At 43.3% G+C, this 24,737-nt stretch overlaps 8 protein-coding genes across 8 annotated transcripts; 2 read left to right on the top strand and 6 right to left on the bottom strand.

The window, feature by feature from the left end:
• Positions 1-332: 332 nt before the first annotated feature.
• On the bottom strand, positions 333-2,321 carry EAF02_001968 (uncharacterized protein; the record flags this gene model as incomplete). The annotated part of the gene is made up of 6 exons (XM_038898016.1): positions 333-1,102; positions 1,160-1,451; positions 1,502-1,674; positions 1,772-2,064; positions 2,134-2,216; positions 2,268-2,321. 6 exons carry the CDS (start codon positions 2,319-2,321, stop codon positions 333-335), a joined length of 1,665 nt encoding a protein of 554 aa, XP_038761708.1.
• A 2,715-nt stretch (positions 2,322-5,036) lies between these two features.
• On the bottom strand, positions 5,037-6,077 carry EAF02_001969 (uncharacterized protein; the record flags this gene model as incomplete). Its single annotated transcript, XM_038898017.1, has 1 exon — positions 5,037-6,077. The coding sequence occupies one exon, from the start codon at positions 6,075-6,077 to the stop codon at positions 5,037-5,039; it is 1,041 nt and encodes a 346-aa protein (XP_038761709.1).
• A 2,317-nt stretch (positions 6,078-8,394) lies between these two features.
• On the bottom strand, positions 8,395-11,621 carry EAF02_001970 (uncharacterized protein; the record flags this gene model as incomplete). The annotated part of the gene is made up of 4 exons (XM_038898018.1): positions 8,395-9,366; positions 9,415-9,446; positions 9,551-11,479; positions 11,528-11,621. The coding sequence occupies 4 exons, from the start codon at positions 11,619-11,621 to the stop codon at positions 8,395-8,397; spliced, it is 3,027 nt and encodes a 1,008-aa protein (XP_038761710.1).
• An 880-nt stretch (positions 11,622-12,501) lies between these two features.
• Positions 12,502-15,873, bottom strand: EAF02_001971 (uncharacterized protein). Its single transcript, XM_038898019.1, has 6 exons — positions 15,189-15,873; positions 15,063-15,108; positions 14,897-14,957; positions 14,634-14,793; positions 14,050-14,343; positions 12,502-13,979 (listed from the first exon to the last, which is right to left on the bottom strand). The coding sequence occupies exons 1-6, from the start codon at positions 15,298-15,300 to the stop codon at positions 13,147-13,149; spliced, it is 1,506 nt and encodes a 501-aa protein (XP_038761711.1). The 5' UTR covers positions 15,301-15,873; the 3' UTR covers positions 12,502-13,146.
• A 260-nt stretch (positions 15,874-16,133) lies between these two features.
• On the bottom strand, positions 16,134-19,062 carry EAF02_001972 (uncharacterized protein). The gene is made up of 5 exons (XM_038898020.1): positions 19,027-19,062; positions 18,442-18,975; positions 16,561-18,391; positions 16,387-16,493; positions 16,134-16,331 (listed from the first exon to the last, which is right to left on the bottom strand). The coding sequence occupies exons 2-3, from the start codon at positions 18,697-18,699 to the stop codon at positions 17,276-17,278; spliced, it is 1,374 nt and encodes a 457-aa protein (XP_038761712.1). The 5' UTR covers positions 18,700-18,975; positions 19,027-19,062; the 3' UTR covers positions 16,134-16,331; positions 16,387-16,493; positions 16,561-17,275.
• A 187-nt stretch (positions 19,063-19,249) lies between these two features.
• On the top strand, positions 19,250-19,843 carry EAF02_001973 (uncharacterized protein; the record flags this gene model as incomplete). Its single annotated transcript, XM_038898021.1, has 3 exons — positions 19,250-19,320; positions 19,401-19,451; positions 19,504-19,843. 3 exons carry the CDS (start codon positions 19,250-19,252, stop codon positions 19,841-19,843), a joined length of 462 nt encoding a protein of 153 aa, XP_038761713.1.
• Positions 19,844-20,925: 1,082 nt separating this feature from the next.
• EAF02_001974 (uncharacterized protein) lies at positions 20,926-22,663 on the top strand (the record flags this gene model as incomplete). The annotated part of the gene is made up of 5 exons (XM_038898022.1): positions 20,926-21,159; positions 21,215-21,283; positions 21,329-21,535; positions 21,591-22,036; positions 22,093-22,663. The coding sequence occupies 5 exons, from the start codon at positions 20,926-20,928 to the stop codon at positions 22,661-22,663; spliced, it is 1,527 nt and encodes a 508-aa protein (XP_038761714.1).
• A 662-nt stretch (positions 22,664-23,325) lies between these two features.
• On the bottom strand, positions 23,326-24,628 carry EAF02_001975 (uncharacterized protein; the record flags this gene model as incomplete). Its single annotated transcript, XM_038898023.1, has 2 exons — positions 23,326-24,256; positions 24,306-24,628. 2 exons carry the CDS (start codon positions 24,626-24,628, stop codon positions 23,326-23,328), a joined length of 1,254 nt encoding a protein of 417 aa, XP_038761715.1.
• Positions 24,629-24,737: the final 109 nt, after the last annotated feature.

Raw genomic sequence — 24,737 nt, forward strand, 5'->3', positions numbered from 1 at the left:
CCCCCGTAACAGCAATAACTATTAAATCCATGTCGAGAAAGAAAGAAAGAAAGAGAAAGAGAGGATTTGTATACACCATGAGCTATACTTGAACCTCCATAATCCATGATCCATCATCGATAAACTGACTAGGTAGGTAGGTAGGTAGGTAGATGATTGGGTATCCGCAAGGTGGAAACAGACAGAGATTGAGATGGAAGTGAAAGCGAAAGTATCATGATGATATGATATGACACGATACCATACGATTCCAAATCCACAACAACCCCCCGCCACCCACCACAACCACAGATAGAAAATCGATCATAGAAACCCGTTAAGAGAACTCAGATCTACTCATGACCCGTCGCAACCGCATTATCATGACCCAATCCTGTATGCTGAGCACTATGCTCATTTTTCTCATCCGCCAAAACCCCTCCATTCTCATGACCAATGTCATGTTTACGTTCATGACCATCGATCAAATCAACAAAATGTTTGCTAGGTTTCCAATGAACGGAATTCTTAGCGCTAGTCTTGCTCTCATACAATTCATCAATTTGCTCCAGTGATAAGCCCTTGGTTTCATAAATCATGAAGTACACAAAGGCGATACATACAAAGCAGCAGGCGAACCAGATGAAAAAGATCTTGGATTGGAGATTGGCGTTGCCTTCTCCGTAGTTGACTAGATAGGGGGTGGAATAGGCAATGGCCCAGTTGAGAAGCCAGTTGGTGGCGACCGACATGGAGAGAGCCTTGGCGCGGACTTTGAGAGGGAAGATCTCGCCGCAGACAACCCATGCGAGAGGGCCCCAGGTGGATGCAAAGAAGAAAATGTAGATGCAAATGAATGCGATGGAAGCCTTTTGTCCAGCAACGTTTATGGCAAATACGGATCCATCGGCATTTTGTCCAGTGGTCACGGTACCCAAGACGGCCACGAGGAGTTGACTGATACACATTCCTACGGCTCCCCATAAGAGAAGTGGACGACGACCAAATTTTTCAATACCGTATAAGCCGGGAAGGGTAGATGATACGTTGACGGCACTGGTAATCATTTGGATGACAAAGGCATTGCTGATTCCAGAGTTCTTGAAGTATTGAGTACCGTAGTCTATGTAACATCATTAGTGTGTTCCATGTATAATCCTATTTCCAGAATTAAACTTACAAAAGATGAAGTTAACACCAGTAAGTTGTTGCAAAGCTTGGAGAAGACATCCAGTTGCAAGTCTCTTAGCCATACCACCTCTGAAACAATCAAGATAAGAAGCTTTGCCGAGTTTGAGTTCATATTCATGATTTGCTTGAATCTCAGCGAGTTCTTCACGGATATATGGATCATCGTGGGGTAGGCGACGGAGCTTAGCGAGTGATTCGGCGGCTTTTGCATAATTGCCGCGCTTGATCAAGTAGCGAGGGGTTTCAGGCAAGAACAATAATCCGACGACCAAGATGATAGCCTTAGTAGATGTTAGTAAAGTACAAGTAGACTCGGAATAATGTGACGTACCCAAAGGAATTGAATAGCAATGGGAATTCTGTATGATCCAGTATCACTTCGGTGTTGTGTCGCGTTATCAACAACAGCTGCAAGAAGAAGACCGATTGTAATAGCTAATTGGTAACATCCAACAATGACACCACGAATCCATTTAGGCGCTGTCTCAGATTGATAAAGTGGAACTAGGAAAGACAGTATTAGTTTGATGATTTTATTTCTGTGCAGTAGGGATGAATGCTAATGAATCAGGTTGTGACAAAATGACATAAAAATACTTACTCAAAGCAGAGATGAGACCAACTCCAAAACCAGCAAAGAAACGACCAGCAATGAACATTGGCAATGCAGTAGAAGCTGTTTGTAAAACAACACCAAAATTAAAGACAATACCAGCAGATATCAACAGCGCAAGACGTCGACCAAAGAAGTCCGCAAGAGGAGCTGCAGTGAGTGCGCCGAAGAAAGTACCAGCGGATAGAATGGAGACGACGGCGGCAGACTGGGATGGGGAAACATCGAGATGTTTATCATTCGGATTGATATAACCGGTAGAGAATTCGTTTCGCCAATAGCTAAAACAAAGTGTCAGTAAGAAGATAATTTAGATTGAAGTCACATCAGTGTCAATAGTGTTAACTTACTCCATGGCCAAAATACCACCAATAGTACCTGTATCATAACCAAAAAGAAGACCACCGAATGCAACGAAACAACCGATGACGATCTAATCAAATTGTTAATTCTGTTCAAGAAAACCATGTAGATAGACACTTACTGCTGGCCATGATCTACCAGGAACGCCCGCGGGCTTGACAATTGAGATGCCCATCTTGTTAATCAATATTCTGATTAAAGATTAAGCAACGAAGATGGATTAAAAAATGAAGATGTGTACTGTATGCCAAAAAGAATTCCGTAGGAGAATTTGAATTTAGAGGAAAAGTGGTATGAAATTGATGTTGTGTAAGAATCTAGAATTTGTGAAGTGAAAGGAAGAAGGTCTTGTTTATGTAGAGGGGTAGGCAGGTACGATTCCATGTATGAAGTTTATTTGATACGTTTCGCATCTAAAAGGGATTAATTGGATAATTTCCGTGGGGAAAGTACCATACGATGAGCAAGGGATTCACTAATTCGGTATGTAAAATGGGTGATTGGGTGCATGGAAGAAAAGCTCCAAGGCTTGCACACGGGAAGTACCTAGGTACCTACCTACGGTACATGTGGTGGAAAGGAAATTAATACACAATGAGTAAGTAATATCAAAACAAAATGAATCCCAAAACTAATGAGACCATAAACGAACTTCAATATCAAATCTGGGGTGATTTGGAGTCTTGGCCAAATTACGTACGGAATAGCAATGTTACATATGACAATAAAGGACAGTGTGTGTAGTGTGTTTAAGAACAATGATCATCGTATTGAAGACTTCTTACAAGGATCCTCAAACTCTAATGGAATCTTTAGCCATTGAGAGGTCATGAAATTCAAGTTGAAGCCCTTGAAAGCATCGACACCCTTCACAACCAATTGCGGGGAAGGGAGGCTGTTCATCGGAAAGTATCCAACTACTTTCTGGGGTAAGATAAAACATCCAATCACAGTGAATCGTATCAACCTTCCCATGCAGCTCGAGTCTCGAGAAACCATTTTCGGTTGAGCTGTTTCTGTCGTGTGACTTCGTTAATTGAATAGTTTCTTGGAATTAATGATATTTCAAATGGATATCAAATGGGATGAATGGATCTCATCCCAACAACTTGGATCATCTTCATCACAATTGCTGGGCCATATTGAACGGTGTAATTGACATTCTTAGCTGTCAGTATTCGGTCCGTCAGGTGAACATGATTGTATGAGATGCTGTAAGAATTTGAACTGAATCGAGGTGTCGTGGCCAATTTTATAGGAATGTGGAGGATGTTCTAACGAGAGGAGAGCTTGTCCTCGGCACAAACGGCGCTAAGATAACCTAAATTCAACCACGTGTAGCCAATGTTCATTTGTGAAGGCGACAACGATATGACTTACATGCTTCAATTGGAAAATGGTGCAGAAGTAATGAAAAAGGTACATGAATTCTCAGTCGTACCTTCATTTCATATATCACATGCATGCTGTGTTCAGAACGGGTGGCAAGTTTTTCCTTGGAAACCTAGCCAAAACCTATCCAATACACACAACGATTATGTACTGAGTGTGAAAACCCCCGCCGCACATGGCTGACGCCGAGAAGGGCATTTTTCATGCATTTCAAAACTCGACATACTTGGCGCATATATCATCGGTCCGAAATTGTTATAGCTATTCGTCCCCTTGCTTCACTTCATTCACTTGGAGGTTGTGTTGTGGTCACACAAGGATATTGTCTTCTTCGATGCTGATACATAAAATCGTTTCGTATTGATAGTACGATCTCTGCAAGACCTTTTCTCATTCCTGTACTGCCAATTTTCATAGGTAAAGTCCTTTGAAGTCTGTACAAGAACACACCCTGAATTGGGGTTTCTTGGCTTTGTTCCAGTGGCGCAAATCCAACGATTGCATGGCAATGGTCATTTATGATATTTCCACGGCATATTGTTGTACTCGGCGATTTTTGGATTCATAGATCTCTCTTCAGATTTAGATCCAGTTTGATTCTGTCCCCTATTTTCTCTTCTGCTCGTTGGAAAGCCGCGATGCAAGCAATTGCTATATCATACTCTCCAAACCACTGCGTTACAGTCGGTCCGACCAAACATCCTCTCTTATTGTTACATAGTAGGAGTTGCTTCGAACCTTCGTATGTATAGCCAATGAAACTTGCTACCAGTACCTCAAACACAAATGCAGGTCGTCTCGCGAAGGATGCAAACCAGGACATCGACATCTCGACAATTCTTCGTGGTATTAAGTTTTGGTCATGGTAGCATTGGCTGAATAATTGACCGAGTATGAAATGGTCTGGAAAGTGAAAAGAATCTTGAATATGAAAGATCCGAGTGGATATAGATACTAAGAGTGATGTGATGAGAATTTGTTTTTATCGCCGCGATGGCTGGTAGTGGCGGAGAGTCCCAAGGGTATTAATGAGGGCGTATCTGAAGATCTTGGGCAGTTGGTTTGACTATCTTCCCACTTGATTTTGGGATCGGTCCTTTTAAGAATGATCCTGTAGGCGTGTTTGACGTGATTGAAACTGGACATCTTGGAATGGTTGAAGACTCTTGAACAGTCGAAAACTTTTGATCAATCAAGAGCTCTGAGAAGTTCAAAAGTTCTTGCATATTTAATAAAATAAAAAAGTAAGGATCAAGAGCTGTCTTATTACTGGGGTGTGATTTCGATCCTTCGACAGTCCAGTGGCAAGACTGAGAGTTTCTGTGTTTTTCATCATAGTCAGCTCTACGGCGTAGAGCGGGCTTGAATGTCGATTATTCTCCGAGAAAGTCCTTTAGATAGCACCAAGAGGCTCTTTTGAAAAATTTCCAATCCCATTCAGTCACATATCATGTTCAAATCTATGCTCATGTAACTGTATACTTCACGATCCTTAAAGCTAGCTCCTTCTAATGCTATGTTTCTTACTTCTGGTATAGAATCTCGGCCACCGGCATCCTTCTTTCTTACGTTTCTTTCGGCTTCCTTTATCGTGCCGTTCTTCAGCCATATTATTGACTACCTGGTCATCCACTGGCTCGACATCTTCCTCAATTTCAGGTCCTGGCGTCTCCAACCACGTTACTCTTTCCATCAACCCCCCATTTTCCAGCGCCAAAGCGTCCATCCTATTGCCCAGACTTTCAATTTCACCTCTCATTGCCCGTTCATTCTCCAAATTGCCACTTTTTAGATTATCCACATCATTTATCAACTCATTTTCCCTCTCTGATCTTTCTGCGTTCCTCGTTTTAAGATCTTGAACTTCTCCCATCAGCCGCCGTTCCATCCGAATATTGTACTCATCTCTCCTCTCAAATTCTTCCATTATTCGTACTTCCATTTGAACGCTATTCGCATCCCGCCTCGCTAGTTCCTCTATTAATCGTAGCTCTATTTGAACGTTGTTCGCATCCCTCCTAGTCAGTTCTTCCATAAGCTCTCTTCTCAATCTTTCAATAGCCATGGTAGCATCTCTCAACCTTTCTCTTTGTCCCCTCTCAACTTCATCCATGAAATCTAAAACCTCTTCCCTCATTTCCCTTATACCTCTGATCCCATTCCTCATTTCACCCCTCAACCCCATAATCTCCCCTTCCAAATCCAGAAGATCCTGTCTTAAGCCTCTTAAGTCTCCCCTATTTTGCATGCCTTCATTTCTGAGCCTCAACATTTCTGCCCTAGTCCCCCAGAGCTCTCTCCTCGTCATCCTCAGCTCTTCCCTCACGTCCCTAATTTCCCTTCTCATCCCTCCAACTTCATTCCCTAATGCTAAAGATCTCTCCTCTTGATGTCGCAATTCATCCCGTACTCTCCTAACTTCCGCCCTCAATTCTGCAATATCTGCCCTTGTACCCCCCGCATTCACATCCCCTTGGAATCGAACCTCGAAATCATGTCTCCTATCAAAATCATGGAAGCGAAAGTGTACATCTGCCATTGCTTGAAGTGGTCAGGTATCAAGTGATGAATGGGCATATCAAATATGGCGACTGGTAGAAGTTCTCGGTATACGCTATGTGTAGCTCGCAACGTGTAGTATTAGGGCGTCCGTACCGACTAGTAGACTGAAAGCAGACTCTCAATGGCTGAAAACAGTACAATAGTCAAAACAAATTCAGTATTCCATGTCATTTGAATCGTCTAAGAATTCAGGATCTAAAAGCCTCTTCGGGTTGCAGTTCAGGCTATTTGAAATCGGAATCGTAGTATCTTTGAAAATTTGAGTCGTCGCGTTGGTGGCCAGATCATAATTCATCGAGCGCGTTCGTCTCTCCGTCTATGCGCATCGTACGGAGAACCAGTAAAGAATCTGAGGATCTCCAGTCGAAAAAAAAGAAAGGAACAAGATATGGCACATCTCATTCCATAAACTATGGATCAACAACCAGAGAATGTGCATCTTTCCATAACCCACACTTTAATTAGATATTTCCTTGAAGATAAACTGCCCTCTTACCTATCAACCAAACCAACCAATCTGAATGATAATCCATCCGCTCACCAAATCCACACCACTCAACTTTCTTTTTCTTCTCCGTCGGAGGTGCGATACATCATACATATCATTCTCCATTAACCCCGCCAATTCCCAGAAATGCCCATTACCACATCCACAACAAGGTACCCATCCATATGATTCAACCAAGATCCAAATATGTATCGACAACACACCAACCACAGAAGCATTTCTCTTGATCGACGCATACATACCCAGATACTTCAACAAATCTTCGAATCCTATCATTCCTCGTACCTGCGCATATCCGCTAGATTATAATTCCCAGTCCCCATATAGTAAAAATATCCCAGGACCTCTAACTCATTGGAGATTTTGAATAGCCGCTCCACCCTGATTTTCATCTTCAATACCACCCTGCGGACCCTTCTTTCCAAATTTCTTCTTGATTGCTCAATTTGACTCCTACTTTCGACACCTATCGCTGGTCCCCGCAGCCACCCGAAGCCCTTCTTCTTTCTTTCTTTCCTTTTTTTTTCAACCTGATTTCTCAAGTCTTCATCCACTAAGTCTCATTTCCTAATCCGAGCACCCATTTCATGTAATCGATTCCAATCCACTTCTCCCCTTCCCTCCTTCCTTCCTTCCTTCCTTCCTTCCTTCCCTCCTTCCTTCCTTCCTTCCTTCCTTCCTTCCTTCCTTCCTTCCTTCCTTCCTTCTTTTCACCTTCTTTCTTTTCACCTTCCCAACTCCTAAAAAGTCTCTCCTTACCTCTAAACAATCATCACCAAAAACTACCCACGAATCTCCCCACCACTCACCCACCCAATCTTACCAATCCCGTTTCCTCGAAACTTGACACCCCGCCACACATATGCGTATACCCGTCAACCACTCATATTCTCCGCTTATGGAACGCCTTGCGGGACAATTACTATTATCACGGGACGTTGCAGAGACCTTCGAATCAAACAATCACATGGCGCTTATCTCGCTGATTTACAAAATCAACTAACTAGCTGGAACAGATTGTTATTATTTATGCAGCTTTCCCTTTCGAGGTGAAGATGCGAGTGAGAGAGAAAAGGAAATAACGATCAGAAAGAGAAAATACTCAAAGATGTCATCGGACCTTGGATTTTACCTGTCGTTCTAAGAATTTAATCTGAAATCAGTAACCCGGTCTATCCAACATCTCGATTTTTGTTCGCCGGGGTATCTAGCTATCACAAATCTGCTAAAAATGGTATCGTGGAGAGAAATTCACGAAGGAGTAGCCGAGACGATTTTGAGATGGGGGTTTTGAGAGCTTTAATTATGGTGATGAGGAAGCGTTACGCTGGGGACTGTTTCTTGCTGGCCAGGAAATTTCTTCATCCGAGCTCTTCAAGTATCCATATAGCTCTGATCAAATTGACGACAGTCTTATTTTCGTTCGTTAAGAAGAGGCGCCAAACTCGCCCTAATATGAGATAGCTATCGCTACTTGTCACTAGTAGACTACCGGACCGAAGCGGCTTGTAAATCTCTCTAGTAAAATCTTAAAATCTACATTTTTGACTTGAGCGCATGAGAGATTTCTGCCGCCGGAATATATACAATAAGATTTGGTGCCAAAGTTCGCGTTATATGCAGTCTGTATTATCCGTGCTATAAGACCATATTGGACATTCAAATCTAGACTCAAGATCAAAAGCCCACGCATTTAATTAATAGAAGTACATTCTCTCAAGACTTACACCCAAGAAATCTCAACGCCCATTCTCCCTACACCAAACTCCAAAAAATAGGGGTATCATCACAATTCATCATTATCACTTTCCGTCTCTCCCTCCAGATTAGCCTTTGCCTGCTCTCTCGCCCTCTCCATTTTCTCAGCATTCTCTTTCTCCGCTTTCTCCCTATCCAACTCCTCCAATCTCTCTCTCCTCTTCAAATAGAACCTGTCCAAACAATCCGTCCTCTGTTTCTGCGTCCATCCCTCCACCACAAAAGCAAATTCCGTCGCACTAGAAAACCCAAACATTTTTGCCATCGTACAGAACTGTCTCTTCATAACCTCCTCTGGGGGATGGAACTCATAACGTAAATTTCCATTTTCCGCTTGTCGTGACATGGGTCCAAAGAGTAATTCTTCACCATATCCAATTTCACCGCCTGTTTCTTCTGCTCGACGGCTTAGTCTTTCTTCAACTTTTGACGAGCCGACTACTTCCGAGTTTTCGTGCGTGTATTCTACGCCCGCCGATGCTAGGATTGCAGCTATGGGATCAGACTTCCGAGTGGGTTTTTTCATGCGCTTGATACCTTCTTCATTATCGGTTATCAAAGCGGCAAGTTGACTCATGGCACCATTAGGGTCATCATCATCTGCGCGAAGAGGATTATCATCATCGTCAAGTGCTGCTTGCACATCAAAACTAGCCATGGCGACTCCTGCTCTCGTCTCCGCGACATTGGTTTTATTGACGATATCTCGAAGTAGAATTTCATCCGCGTGAAAAGATAATAGATTATCTAATCCGAAGATCTCTCCTTTTTGGCCAACAGCATTTTGTACACCCTTAAAATATCGACGCTCCATTGAAGCATTGTATCCGATGTTAGCTTGCTGTTGCTTGTATATTTGGCGTGCATAAACGACTTCCTCTATGGTCCCAGCGGAAACAAGTCGAAATGAATCAACATCTCGGAGCTGACCTATTCTGTATGCTCGATTTTGGGCTTGTAGATCATAACTAGGGTTCCAATTGGGATCAAAGATAACAACCTGTAAGATTAGTCATTGCTGGGAAGTGTTTTAATAGATGAGACTTACTTTATTAGCACTGGTGATATTCAAGCCAACGCCTATTAGATAGACAAAGTAAGTATTACAAAGGATCAAATTTGGGAATCAAAAATCCAAAAAGATATGCAACGTAGAACATCATGAAGTAAAAAAGCAAACGTACCTCCAGCTTTAGTTGATATCAAAAAGATGAATTGATTGGGATCGGAATTGAAATCATCTACTGTGTCCTGACGGTCTTCATACTTCATTTCGCCGCTGAGGAAGCTAACATTGTAGCTAGTACTCTGGAACAAATGTTGAAGCATCCTCAATAGCTTGACACTATGGGAAAAGATCAAAACCTTATCTCCTTCCTCGTGCCAATGTTTCAATAATTTCCTCAACACTTTCCACTTCCCACAAAACTCGGGGTTTGACAGATTCGCAATTAAATCTCGAGCTTTGTATAGTTCCTCCCATCTATCTGGTAACATCAATTGGAGGAATTCCAGATCTCGTTCTTGCTTCTCCCTAGGATCCCCGTCATTAGGCAGAAGAAGAGCCAAGTGGTTCGATAACTTCTGAAGTGTGGTCATGATAGGAAATACCATAGCCTGCCATTTCGTGTTGGTACCAGGTATCTTAGAATGACAACAGCCGCCACGCGTTAAATTTCTGCCATTGCCACAATCGCATGGCTCGCCATGGTTTCTGACGAATTGTACGACATCACTTTCAAGAAACCTCTCGTATGCTTCTCGTTGAAGATCAGTAAGCGGACATGGTAACAATCGATCCGTCTTTCTCGGAAGCTGATGAGCAATCAAAGTCTTCATCCTTCGTAGAAAGAAATGAGGCATGAGGTTATTAACCAACCTCTTCGCAGTCTCTCTAGCCCGTTTTACCTGTTGATTAGTGGAGTCGTGACTTTGCCCGATACGTAGAGGCTCCGAGATTGTCGAAACCCAAGTGGCCAACGGACCAACCTTACCAGGCGAGCACCAGTTGAGCAGCGTCCAGAGTTCTTCGTATTTATTTTGTATAGCAGTTCCTGTAAGTCCTATGCGACACAAAGCATTTATTTCATTCATTGCCTGAGTCGTAAGAGATGTCCGTTCCTTGAGTTGATGACATTCATCAGCCACAACACAATCCCAAGAAACCGTATTCAGGGCATCCTTATGATTTTTGTATGTTGCATATGTAGTAATGACAATTTCGACCCGACCAGATTGCGCACTTCGAAGTACGAATTCTTTCTCCGTCACACCCCCATGAAACTTTTCAACATTCCACCACCCCCATCTCATCAATTCGTTCTTCCAGTTCTGAATCAAAGAGCCAGGGCAGACAATAAGTACTCGAGGATACCATCGTTTTTCGTCGGCGTTCTTCACTTTTCGCATACGTTTTCCATCTCGCTCATCTCCTGTCTTGCCAAACGCAGCAGTCAGAAAAGCAGCCACTTGTACGGTTTTTCCCAACCCCATGTCGTCCCCTAAGATACCACCTTTCTGGTAGACAAATTTTTCATGGAGAAATTTGACTCCATCCACCTGATAATCTCGAAGATACTGTGCAATGGATGCTGGTATGACTCCGTTGGATAACTCCATGTTGATATCTGCATAGGGTCTTGATGGCTCCACAGTACTGGGAAATTCCGGTCGTTCTTCAAGCTCTGCCAATCTCTCATCGTCCGAGAAGTATATATCAGAATAGTCTGGGGGGAGCTGAAGGCCGGCGCTCTTCATTTCTTCTAAATTCGAATCAAATTCCTTCCGCCTGATTTGTAAATATTCGGGGATTTCATCGTCCATTTCGTAATCCGAATCGTCGCCCCATACCCTTTCGTTTGTTTTGGACGAGCCTCCCTTCTCTTTCGCCTGCTTCGCATCTTTTGCTCGCTCCTTTATCCGTTTCTTTTGTGCATTTAGTTTCTTGCGTTTTTCGGACTTCCTCTTCTTGAATTTTTCGTAAGGGTTTTCCTCTTCATCATCGTCTGACCATTCCACTTGCTCAAGAGCTTTACGTTTGCCTTTCTTGTCAGCATTGGAGGGTTTTGGTTCGGATTCGTTATCATCCTCATCGTCGGAGATTGAAAGAACCTCTGAAGAATAATTAGTACACGCATTGGAAACACTTCTGATCAACCCACCATCTGCAAGTAGTGCCTTTGTCTTATCGGGTCTCCGGTCAAAGTCCTCATCCTCTGTGCTCACTTCATCCTCATTATGCGAAGTGCGAGCCATGATGGGATTCTGTTGGAATGCAATCTAGAACCTCGTTGATGCTGTCAATACCGAGATACCGAAATGCTACAAATGTATCGTTTATGGAAGAAAAACTCGAATTGAAATCGGTGAAAATAGTTAGGTAGTGAATTGCTAATGAGCATTCAAAGAAACAAAATCAACCCATCAACAATTCATTCATGAAAGAGAATTAGAAAAAGATTGACGCGTTTTGAGTTTTGATACGGTTTCTCGTCGCAGTTAAGGCATCGTTGAATAGGTACTGCAATTGAACCATTCAATTCTAAATCGAAACTCTTACCATTATCCCTCTCCCCATTGCTCGTCTTTCATTCTCATTCTCTTCAATTCAGAATATCGTTGTCTGCTCTGATCCGTTCCTATCAAACAACAAGATAAGAAAGCGCAGCATCTACCAAACTGTGGGGGTTTCCAGTCGCGTCAGCACGTGATCAAACCCTCTGACATCCTCCTTTCCTTCACAGTCTTGTCTCTCCCCAGCCCTACGACGCTGCATCGATCTCCCCTCCAAACAGTCTCAAACTTTAATCCAAGTGACAAGCGTAAGTCCTCAGATCTACTAGGTGCCTCGGTATATGATTCTCACATATAGCTTTGCCATCAAAACAAGATTTTTCTCGTATATATGACCGACCCCTCATACAAGATCTACAAGATCCCGCACATCCAATGCCCGAACTTATTTCCACCGGAGAAAATCCTCCTTCTCAATATGCAATTTCAAATCAGATAATCATATTATCGATTGAAAGATGGATAAATATATTAATAAAAAAGTCTGTTATTTGTTACATTTCACATCCCGTCTACAATTGGATGGAATTCGATTTATCATCAAATCAAGTCTCAAAATATCGGTAGGTAGGTATTTTTTAATGTCTAATTTCATGTCAAGTAATTTGATGTCTCAATTCTTCCTTTCAGCCGAAGCTTATCAATCACACCCGTGGATATATGTAGACACAACTCACAAACGTTTATACATATAGCACCAACTTAGCTCGTTGTACAGATCTTCCTCCGTTTTTACCATCTCAAATGACATGACGGCTCGAACGGCTCGAACGGACAGTACAATAGAGTTTGTTAGTGTGAGCCGGAATAAGATCTACATGGCCGGTCAATTACGAAGATTAGTGGTCTCGTAAATATACTCATCATTATATCTCCATCTTTATATGTACCTCTTCCTATGTATTTTCCTTGAAATCCCCACACAGTGGTTTTAGAGTTCACCACAATCTCGATCCAATCTATATGATAAAGTTTATTATACTCGAAGTGGTGGCTGACGTTTCATTTGGCCACTTGAATCCTGAGGCTCTTAGTTACAGTGGAATGAAGAACGTTTCAAGTCATAACTTCGTTTCTTCGTTTATACTGGAGCCAGTCTCAATCTCCACTGTGTCCATGTTTCCCACCACAAATGTCCTTGGTATTTTCATGTCTCCATGAACCTGTTTGTAGTCTAACAACGCCTATACTCCGCAAACTATTCTCATTAAAATACGTAGGGTCCTTGCAATCCCATTTCCCCTAATCCGGATATTTTCACCAAAGGTGCTAGTTCGGGATATCTAGCAGCAAATCTTTCGTCCAAGCTCCAGTTTGACAGAGTTTTGATGTGATTCTCAAACTCTTCTGTAATAAATATATCGTCACCTTCGAACCTAAATGCTTCCAGATCCGGACGTGGCCAATTCGCATTGATGCAAAGTATATATGCATTCTGAAAATCTTCGTTGGCATAAATGTCTTGCTTTTCAATTACCCTATCTTTGAGTTTGCCCCAGAATATGGAATCTGCCCACAAGGGATGAGCTGTGATGAGCTGGGATGTTCGAGGTGAAGTCCAATCTGTCAAATTTCCGTACGTCGACGATGAGGGATAGATTTGCCATTGGCAAATGTGATACATTAGATAGAGGCAGCCTGCACGTTCGGCGAGACCTTTGACGGCAAGGTTTGTAAGAAGATTTGAAATGATTGTAGAGACCACGTGGGTCTGATTTGGGTCATCAGGGTAGATAAGCGCCTTCATACTAGGTTGAGAGGGTCCAATGATTTGAGCTTCGGGTGCTCCCTGTCTCGCGAGTTCTTTTTGTCCGTTTATGATATTCATTAGATATGTGTCAACTCCACACGTCGGCGTCGATGTGTTGAGTATGGGTAGAGCCCAAGGTTGAAGTGACTGAAATGGCGGCAAGGATGGCGGTATTGCTTGTCTGACTGGAGATGTAAGACTTTGTGGTACCAAAGACCGCGGCTGCGGGGTAGCTAGGCGGGAATCTTGAACGATATCTGATGGCATAGATCTTGGGGCCCAGTTTCCTACTTTAAACTGTCATTATTTTAAACATTCAAAAGAGACTGAACTTCAAACAAAGAAACAGGACTGCGATACCATCATTGAAGTTCACAGCGGGAATCGGATCAAAATAGGAAAATCGATTAGTCTCATCCAAAGCACTGGTGGAAGCTGGCCCCGATATTGGTGCTGCCATATCCATAGGCCCGAATGACATGCTGAATGAGTGCCTGTTAGTACCAGATGGATTTCTCGGAGGTAGTGGTTGGTACCACCCTGCTCCAGAACTAACAGACCTAGTTGAGGCCATTGCTGGACGGACATCTCGTGCTGACGAGCCAGGCATGATTGCAGTTTGTCCAAGATTCAACATAGAAGATCGATCCGGACCTTATGTGGCTTTTGGTTAGCCTTAGGAAATAATTACTCATTGAAGAAGTTGAGAAGTTTAAAGCATGTCAAAATCACAAAGATCCAGGCGATATTTGAACAAACAACTATTTCTCAATGTCCTTGACATATGCTTCCGTGTCTGGAATTGCTTGATGGCGCCAACTTTGACAGCCGAGGAATTTACAGACACCTTGGCCCTTCCCTCCCAAAAAGTCCATGAATACGCGTAGAGGCTCAATTTCAAAAATTCGACTGCAAATCTGAGAAAATGCAATGTGCATACGTACTCGAGCTATCATCGTCCCTCAACTGTGCCAGACTTTCACTCAATTGTCTTACTTCTCGCTCTAATTCCTCATTGCGCCTCCGCACCTCTTCGAGCTCTACACCAGGTTCACGACCGCAGGTAAGCTCTTCAATACGGGCCTCCAATCTCTCAATATGCTCCTACATTTCTAGTCAACAAACCAATTCAATGAGTTTTGAATGTGAAACCTGGTCAAGTATCTCAACCTGAGGTTGAAATGGACCATGAAGTAGTTTGCCGCACCTTAGTTCTCAATCTAATGTTCCGCTGCGCTTCACGATCATTGGCCCTTTTCCTTGCTAGCCTGATAGAAATTGATTAACAACTTTCAATGAAAGAATAAAGATAGTATGCTGGATCCTGCTCGAAAGTATCACATCAAGCAACTATCATGAAATTCTGTACGTACTGGGCAGGGCTCAAAGTCGATACACTGCGAGTTCCAGCCCGGGATACTACGAAAGTTAGTTTGAATCTTGAATTGAACAGATGGCTAAGACATCGGTTCTTGTAAATTTGCCTGACTCGTTCGTACCTCGTTTCTTTTCACCGGCTTTCTTACCGGTTGCATTCATCGAATCTGAATGGTTCATTCCATCTACATCGGACCCTAATGGTTCGTTGGAGCCATAGATTGGTTGGGACATGATTGGAGACTTTGTAGATGGTTGCAAGAGTAGATTATAACACAGATCAGATATTCCCCTGGATTTCCTCGTGACCCATGGATCGTATCGTTTGGGGTACGTGCGTCGTTTTAGAATCAAATTCCGGCAACGTGAAAGCTGGCTGCAGATGTATTTTTCAACGTACGAAATCTCGATTGGAATGGTAGGAAAAAGATAGAACAATTCCTAAGAAGCTCAACTTTCACGGAATGTAGATGGTTGTAGATTTGGCTTTCGGTAGTTCGGAGATCTGAAAATCACCTACACGGAAACGTCGTTCGAGCTTGCTTGTGAAGTTACTTTAAACTCTTCGGCACAGCAGAGGATTATAAGACTTGAGGGGGTAGACTGCGGAGATGGAAGTCGCACCGATTCCAAGTAAGATGAATCAGTACATGAAATGATGCATATAAGATGAATTGTAAGATAGAAGATTAAAGAAAGTTTGGGCGGTCCGTAGTTACTCTACTGTAAGTACCCAAGTAGTGAGCTAGTGCCAAGATGCATGAGTTTTGGCTCCAAAACTACTTTGACTAGTAGTGCAAGTAATTATGGCGTGGCGCAGACGGATTGTGAGCTTGTGAGGAAGCTTGAGGGGTTTTGAAGAAATTCGAACGAGATCGAATTTGAAAATTAAAGTATAATTAACTCAGCCTTGGAAGACGGTACTAGATACCTAGCATACATTCAGAACCCGAAAGCGAGGCTATCTACATTAGAGTATTTCTATTTGGAGGATACTCCTAGGAATCTAGGTGGACGACGGAGGTAGGTTTGAATGGTGGGTGGAAGGTGATGTGTACGGTGGTAGAGTTTTACCAATGAAATTCCGAGAATAACATCTCGTATGAGCGAGATTAATGAACTCAATCGAACTTGACTTGGATGTATGGGGAAAAAAAGTTTCGATTATAGATTTCTAAAACTAATAGGTTAGAGGAGGGTTCATGCCGTCCCTTCTGTGCATCGTATATACACACGTACTATGTACCTCGTCCGTATATATTCACCTTAATTGATTAGCTCGACATTCCGCACATAAATCGTGCCGGCTTATAACTTTACCGGGACTCAAGCCCTCCAATTGGATTAGATATTCCAATACTAATAATGCAGCAGTCCTAATAAGGTCCCCTAGTGTTGGAATAATCCAGTAACTCTTCTAGCGGTGACTATGACAGTATAGTTAAATCAAATTGTTGAAGAATTTACTACGAGCAAATGCATGGATTTCAATACCTAGCAGTCTCGTGAACAAATATCGATGTTATTAGGTAGGTAGGATTCGGTATCTCCCCTGCTCACGTGTATCATAAACTGTACTCGAGTATCCGTTTCTGTAGTCAGCAAATGGCAACGATGCTAATAGCCAAGGACTGATGGACCGCAGTCTCGACAAATACAACAGCCAACTCTTGAGGCTTCCTGGGACTCTTTGAGGATCCAGATTTCAAAAGTCCTTCAGATTCAACGAATTTCACAAATGGATCAAAATTTATTAACTGAAATCAAAGATCGGCAATCCCGAATCCGTGCGTTATCACACGTGGGCGTTGGGGCCAATTCGATCTTCCGCGGCGTTACTGGGAAGTTCCCGGAAGATAGATAGCAACATCTTATCGCCCTCACTAAAACCTGCAATCAAAGTGATAGAAGGAAGAAGTGAATTGAGGAGGAAGCCTTTGCGTGAGATTAGCTACTTAAGTGGAGCATGAGATCCTCCCTCGTAATACCTCTTTTAGACAATTCGACTACCTTTACCCACATAAAAACAGCCCGTCTTCCGTGATATGCAGTGTAAAGAGTCAAAAAGGGTTGGATCATGGATGTCGTTAGTCCCTATGGTGTGTATAGCATGGATCTGAATAGATTCTCTTGGTACCTAGCTAAGTAAATCCAGAAGGACATATCGAAATAAGGTCGATAATAGGCATGACTTTCAAGGTGTGGTGGCTCATGCAATTTCGGGATTGTCTTCCTTCACTGCCTCGACTAATTCTTCCATACCTCCAACTTCGGTTGGTCCATCCATACCATCAGGGGGTAAAGCCCAGGCTGGGAGAGGACTCACATAACTCCAAGAGCCTCCAGCATCTTCATAACGAAGACTGTGAAGCCATAGAGATAACTCCTGTTCACCAGGGTCGGTATATAATGGGGTCTGGCATACTTCACATAGCTCTCCGGACATCTTCTCGGCTTTCTTCTTATTGTATTCGTCTACCATTTCATCATGGTAGGCTACAGCATCAGCAACTTCTGACTTGCCCATCCTCGAAAGACGAGTAATGATGTCTTCATCCGTATCCTGAGTTGCGTCCGAGTCATTTGCTCCAAGCCTTGTTCCCCATACACGTTGATTGCAATATATAGGATCGTTGCCAATAGGATGGCCTAGAAACTGTAGATGAACCCTGAGCTGATGCGTACGACCAGTGACTGGAAGGCATCTAACGATCGAGTAGCCTTCCTTTGTTATTGATGGTCTCGACTGATCTAGCTCTGTCTGTTCGGAGCTGTCTTCAGTTTGTTCTGGAGGATAATATGCAAGGCGCTTGAAAACCGTGCGCGCAGCTTTACCATTTGCCCTCACACGATTCAACCCCAGTTTTGGTGATATCTGCAGAATTGGCATATCACACACAACCTCTCCGTCTGGAAACTTTCCTTTCACTCGTGCTATGTATTCTTTTCTGACAGTGCGTCCTGATATTTGTAAACTTAGTGCTTCTGCGGCCTTGGCGTGTTTTCCAATGAACATGATACCACTGGTCAGTCTATCCAATCTATTACACGGAAGTGGGTTCCAGCCATGGCCGCGCTCAGCCCTCATAATTTCAACTACGGAATTGTAATTATATCGACCAGCTGGGTGGACGGGGACGCCGGAAGGTTTGTTGATGACAATGATATCTTCATCTTCATGTACGACCGATATTGGCAGAGCTGTAACGGGAGGTTCATGGCGATGTAAAGTATGTGATATAACATCTCCATTCTTGATGATTTGTGAAGTTGACTCGACAGGTTTTCCATTCACAGCGATAGCTCCGCGCTCCATAGCATCTTTCTACGCCTGTCAGTAAGACTTTTTATTGTTTCGAATCATGCCGAACGTACGTAGTATTCTAATGGCCTATCTCGAAATTCGCTTGAAAATATATCCAATATTTCTCTTCCTCTCCATCTTTGTTTGCAGTATGTATTGTAGGTGAAATGGTACGGCGCGACTCTGCGTAACCCATTATCTAAATAATATGGTCGCGGCCATGGATCGGAAGGTGTAACCACAACTGCGGGGGGTTCTTCAAATGGTTTCTTCTCTTCCACGGGAGGATACCCGACTGAAGTTTCAACGAGCGCCATAGTAGGATTCATTCTTCCAGCCCTGCGGGCCAAAAGCGCAATAATTCGAGGTGAAGGAGCCACTTGATCGGATTGAAATTTAACGTGCGAGATAACGCAAACAACTGGTGAACGATTTATCGAAATTATGATGCGCAAGTCCAGATCAATTTAGAAAATTATGTTCTGCCCAAGGCGGTGTGCAGCGTTAATCGTCAATTTAATGATTGTAGTACCTGGGTATGGTGCTACTCATCAACTTAGACATCCTGTTCCTGTTGACATACATGGTGCCGCGGGGACTTGAACCTTTCAAATCAAAGTTGAGAACATCCATTTCGGCGCACCATATGAACTTACATTGAGAATCCTTTGCCATTTAATACCCATCATTTCCAATAGCATCATAGTTTGTCTTGGAGTCGTCTAGGTTACTAGAATATTCAGAAATACCTCGGCTGAAAGCAAACCTCTTAATCGTGGTTCTCCTTTTCAAACTTCGTCCCTTCCAAACCTTTCACCTCTTATGTGTTCTCTTTAACATCCTGTATCCTGAGAAAAGAAAAACTAAGTACTATTCAATATGTCACATGAAGAGCTTAAGAGAAGGAGGCGAGAGGATTATGGCTACGTTTTGGAATATAGAACACGTTGGTATGGTTTCTTCACGTCTTTACGTCTTTACGTCTTCACGTCTTAACACAGATCGCAATGAGCTGACACAAGATTTGGAGGTCTGATAACGATATGTATGACCATATGAATAATAGCATTTATAACTTCCTGTAAGTCCCATCGAGAACATTGGACATACTCTATGGCTAAGACTAGAGAAAGGTACGATTCAATCGTGAACTCATATCTTATCGAACATTGTGGTCTGCATCCACCCACCTCATCTCAATACGGCCTAGTTGTGCACTCCCATGGTGATTTCTTTGGTTCAATCGCATTTCCAGCTGTCGCTGATCTAGCTTTACGTGTCAACAAGCTTGGGAACAGCAGTGTTACTTACGAAATCGGGTTATTCGAGAGGGGAGTTGAAGAAGTCAAGTCAGTGGGTGAAATTATTCACGTGTTTGTTGAAAGAGAGACTGGCCGACCAGCAACGCGAGGTATGAACGACACAATCAAACAAGGACTCAAGAAGATCCTCCAACCACAGCCAAAACTTTAACAATTTCAACAAATGCTCTGATCTTACGTCAATCCACTCATCCAATTAGCCTCGTAGACCAGGCTACCAAGATGTGCCAAGATAAACCGTTCTACAGATCACAACGCGAAATTCTCGATACAAGAAAAGAAGCATTTCACTACTCTCCCGTCGCCAATACTAAGTGTCCCGATGTATTGGGAATACTAAAACGGAAATTTCGCTGTTTGCATAAACTCCGAACCAATGAAAGTAGAATCTGTCGATTGGCATCAATTCGGGGAAACCTCGCATGTATGATAATATCCATATGTATATACTAGTCCGCATTGTCTCGGGATAGATACACGCGTTACTACTTCAAGTTATCATCATGATATGTTGGCTGAGAGGCTGACATATCTCAATTTATCAAAGTTATTGAGAGTTTTTTGGAGCGGGACAAAACGGCAGACGAACTCACCGCACTTTCCACTTTTCCACTCTAGGCAATGAGGGGGAATTATTTGAGAGAAGATCAAAGATCAAGAATCGTGCAAAAGAGAGTTCAAGTTGGTAATAGAGAATCCGGTTAAATTGCGGAGTTCTCGGCTAACTTCCCCAGTAAGATCAACAACCCCCGCATTCTCGTCGGCACTGCTATCCCATGTTACTGATCGCTCCTTTGCCCTTCCTCCCCCCGCAGAGTTCGCCCGTCGAATAGCAAGTGAGGCAATATGACAGGCACTGATAAGCAAGCGATACTACCAAAGCAGGCATAATGACTGGATGCACAGATTTTAGATGTTGATGATCATGATACCTTCTGACCTGTCATGCATCATTCACTTCTTTGCCCCAATGAAAATATGCTAATGATTAAACTCTATCTAGATGGCATTCCATCAAGCTTTTCTCAAATCCGGATGTTTTTGTCTGTGATATCAAACTCTAACTTGGCTTCTTGTTTTGGACATTTACCACCAGATCTCGACTTTGTGGTACAATTAATACCTCACACCAGCATTAGTGTAGGTAACACAACCACAGACCCGACATCAGAAAAAGTCTTCGAGTCAGCTACAGCAGAGATACAACAATAAAGCGACTCAAGTAACGAGACTATGGCGTCAACTGTCAAGGCACAGTCGGATTATGTAGAAGATGTCGATAAGGATGATTCGACGACATCAGCTGCGGTGATAGATCCCGGTCTTCGAGTTCTTGAACCGCCAGAATGGATCGCAGCCTTGTCTCCTGGAGAACGCCTCAGTATTGAAGCCAAACTCAAAAGGAAAATCGATCTGAGATTGTTACCTATGGTCATTCTGATGTATATCATGAATTATCTAGATAGGGTGCGTTAATTACTCTAATAACCATTTATGTTGGATGATTACTGAATGATGGTAGAATAATATTGCAGCAGCACGATTAGCAGGAATGGAGGAAGATTTGAATTTAGTGGGAGATCAATATCAGGTAGGCAGTAAAGTGTTCATGGGTGATAAAAGCTAAAATTCATAGACTTGTGTCAGTATCCTATTCGTGGGATACCTCCTAATGCAAATTCCCTCCAATTTATTCTTGAATAAAATCGGCAAACCAGCATTATATCTTCCCGGAGCAATGATGATCTGGGGTGTGATATCAGGTGCAACAGCTGGTACCCAAAATTTCGCGGGTCTTCTTGTTTGTAGATTCTTCCTCGGTTTCATAGAGGCTGCTTATTTTGTAAGTCTTGATGCATGTGGCGATTTGATACATGATAAGTCCTAACAATACACAGCCCGGCTGTCTCTACTACCTCTCATGTTGGTATACCCGCAAGGAATTAGGTTTGCGCACTGCACTCCTTTATTCCGGATCCCTCATTAGCGGAGCCTTCTCGGGTCTCATCGCTGCAGGTATCACGGGTGGTATGGATGGAGTCCATGGTCTTCTAGCCTGGAGATGGCTTTTCATTATCGAAGGTGCAATCACCGTCGTTATTGCCGCTACTGCCTACTTTATCCTACCCAATTTTCCTCGCACCACGGCTTGGTTGACGGACCGGGAACGAGAATTGGCTGTTTGGCGTTTGGAAGAGGATGTGGGCATGGACGATTGGGTGGACAGCCATCAGCAAACTTTCAGGCACGGCTTGAAACTCGCATTTACAGATATTAAAACTTATATCCTGGTGATAATCTTGTTTGGTATTGTTTCGGCTGCATCCGTTACCAATTTCTTCCCGTAAGATTCCCCATGTCCAGCACAATCCGAGAAAATCAAAGTCTAACACATCACAGAACCGTCGTCGCAACTTTAAAGTATGACCGTATTCAATCCCTCCTTCTCACCGCGCCTCCTTACGTCCTCGCTCTCTTCACCTCCATGTTCAACGCGTGGCACGCCGATAAAACGGGTGAACGCTTCCTCCACGTTGTCATTCCGCTCTGTTTCGCCTTTGTAGCATTCATCCTCGCCGCCGCAACCACAAGTATTGCACCCCGCTACCTCGCCATGATGCTGATGGTTCCCGGCTGCTACGCCGGTTTCGTGGTCGCCCTCGCATGGATCTCCAACACGCTGCCCCGTCCCCCGGCTAAGAGAGCAGTGGCCCTAGCATTCATCAATGCAGTCAGCAATGCGAGTAGTATCTACTCAAGTTATATGTATCCCAGTAGTGCGGGCCCGCGATACGTGGTGGCGATGAGTGTTAACTGCGGAATGATCTTTATGGCGATGTGTGCGGCGTTGGTGTTGCGCACGATGCTGGTCAGGCTGAATAAGAAGTTGGATAGGGGAGAGGTGGTGGATGGTGCGGTTAATGAGGGCACCGTGGCGGCGGGTCAGAGGGGTTTTAGGTATAAGGTATAAGGGATAGGATTTAAGAATAGAAGTGCATTCATAGAATAGGATACGGCGAGAGGTAACCTTGGTCTTAACCTCAACCTCAACCTTCAAACTCGAATTTCGAGAAAGGATTTAGAGACAGCGATTCTCTATCAAGACAGATATGTCTCAGGATAGGATAGGATAGGATAATCTCAGTGCGATTCGCACACCAAGCCTGGATATCATATCATAATGCATTCAAATAGATGAGATAGACAAATAGACATCAATTCTTCAACAAAACAACTCATCCTTTTCCCTTTCATCTCTTGGGAATAAGTATTTTTCTCTTTTCGGTGCTCATCCCCGACTCCTCCACTCAAAATAAAAATAAAAATCTGTTTAACTTAACCTGACTTCCCTCACCTCACCTCGCCTCGCCTCATCTCGTCTTCTCTTTCTGTTCAATTATCAAATAATCTTCATTCTCATTTTCATTTTCATTCGCATCTTCATTACCAATCTATATATTTATTTATCATCTATCATCTATCATCCATAATCCATAATCCATCTAACCCTCTCATAATTCATTACAAATTACAAATTATCTAACTTCAAGACAACAAATAAATGAATAAATGAATAGTCCCGCAATCACCTCCTCTCACCCCTCCCTCCCCCCTCCCCATCCTCATCCTAAACTAAAACCCCTCCTCCCCCAAAAACTCATTCATAACCCTATACGCCTCCGCCGCCACAAAATGCACATTAACCGCATGACCACATCCCCCGAGCACACGAGTCTTAAACGCCCTACTCTTCGGAAACGACTTCTGCACCGCACTCAAGACATTTCCACCCCCCGCCATACAATCCCCCCCACAAAAAATCGCATCTTCATTCCCCGCCAGCACGAGCACCGGTCCCTCAAACTCCGGCGCCGAAGCCGGTTGCGCCGCCAACGTGAGGAGTTCTCCCGTCGTAAAGGGCTCCTTATGTTTCTCCGTATATTCTGCGATGTCCGGATCGTAGTAGGGAGGGGCGAGGAAATTGAATTGGTTCGCGCCGAGATTCGCCCAGGTGAGATAGCCATCGGCGAGATCTTGGGCGTAGATGTTCCCGGTATCTTTGTTTGAGCCGGCGGTGTAGAAACAGCCTATTTTGCTAAAGGTGCTTGCCAGTTGCGAGATTGCGGAACCGAAGAGAGAGATGATGGAAGGAGCGCCGAATTTGTAAGGTTGATTCACGGATGCGGATTGGATGTTGAATCCTGCAATTGTCTGGGGAAGGGCAGAACCGTCAAGGGAGAATCCTTGGAGAATAAGTCCATCTGTGATATTTGGGTATGCTGAAGCGAGTTCATATGATAAGATTGAACCAAAAGAATGGCCGACGTGGACAATCTTGTTTGGCTCTGAGATCTCGACGCCTGGCAAGTTGCCTGCACGTAGTAATTTCGTCACTTCTACAATTGCTGAAAGCTCGGCAGGTGCTTGAATGACTGATGTTGGGTCAGCTTTTGAGGATTCACCTATTCCAAGTCGATCAATAGCTAAAGTGCTATATCCATACTGATCAACAGCAACATCCACGTATGAATAGTTGTAGTTGTTGAATGGCAAATCCCAATACCTATATCCAAAATCAGTAGGTACATTTGGAAGTGTAGCATTGTACTCACGATCTGTCGAATCCAATTCCATGAGTAAGAAGTTGCCATGAATCAGAGTTGCTACTTGACTCGCTTGGTATACAAACAGTCGCAGCAATATTGTATTGGTCACTTACCGTGGTGAATCCTGATAATGTAGATGCACTGTAATTTTGCCCAGCTCTTAGGAAATCTTGCGCGAACTTTGTTACGGCAATGGCATCAGAAAGAGGTGGAATATTGAAAATGCCATTTCGAGCATTGATGGAAATTGGAATAGAGATATCATTGCAAGACTTCGCTTCAATGAAGCCCAAGCTAGCTGCGACGACAGCAACAGAGAGTTTAAGCATGATTATAATTAAAAATTAACTCAGTGAATAAATAGTGATCAAGGGAAAAGGAGAAGAAGTCGGAAACCGTTAGAGGCCGTCGGTAGTAATATAGGCACCGCATATCAAA

Source organism: Botrytis sinoallii (assembly GCF_014898435.1).
Source record: "Botrytis sinoallii strain Bc 23 chromosome Unknown BSIN_003, whole genome shotgun sequence".
In the NCBI taxonomy this organism is placed as follows: Eukaryota; Fungi; Ascomycota; class Leotiomycetes; order Helotiales; family Sclerotiniaceae; genus Botrytis; species Botrytis sinoallii.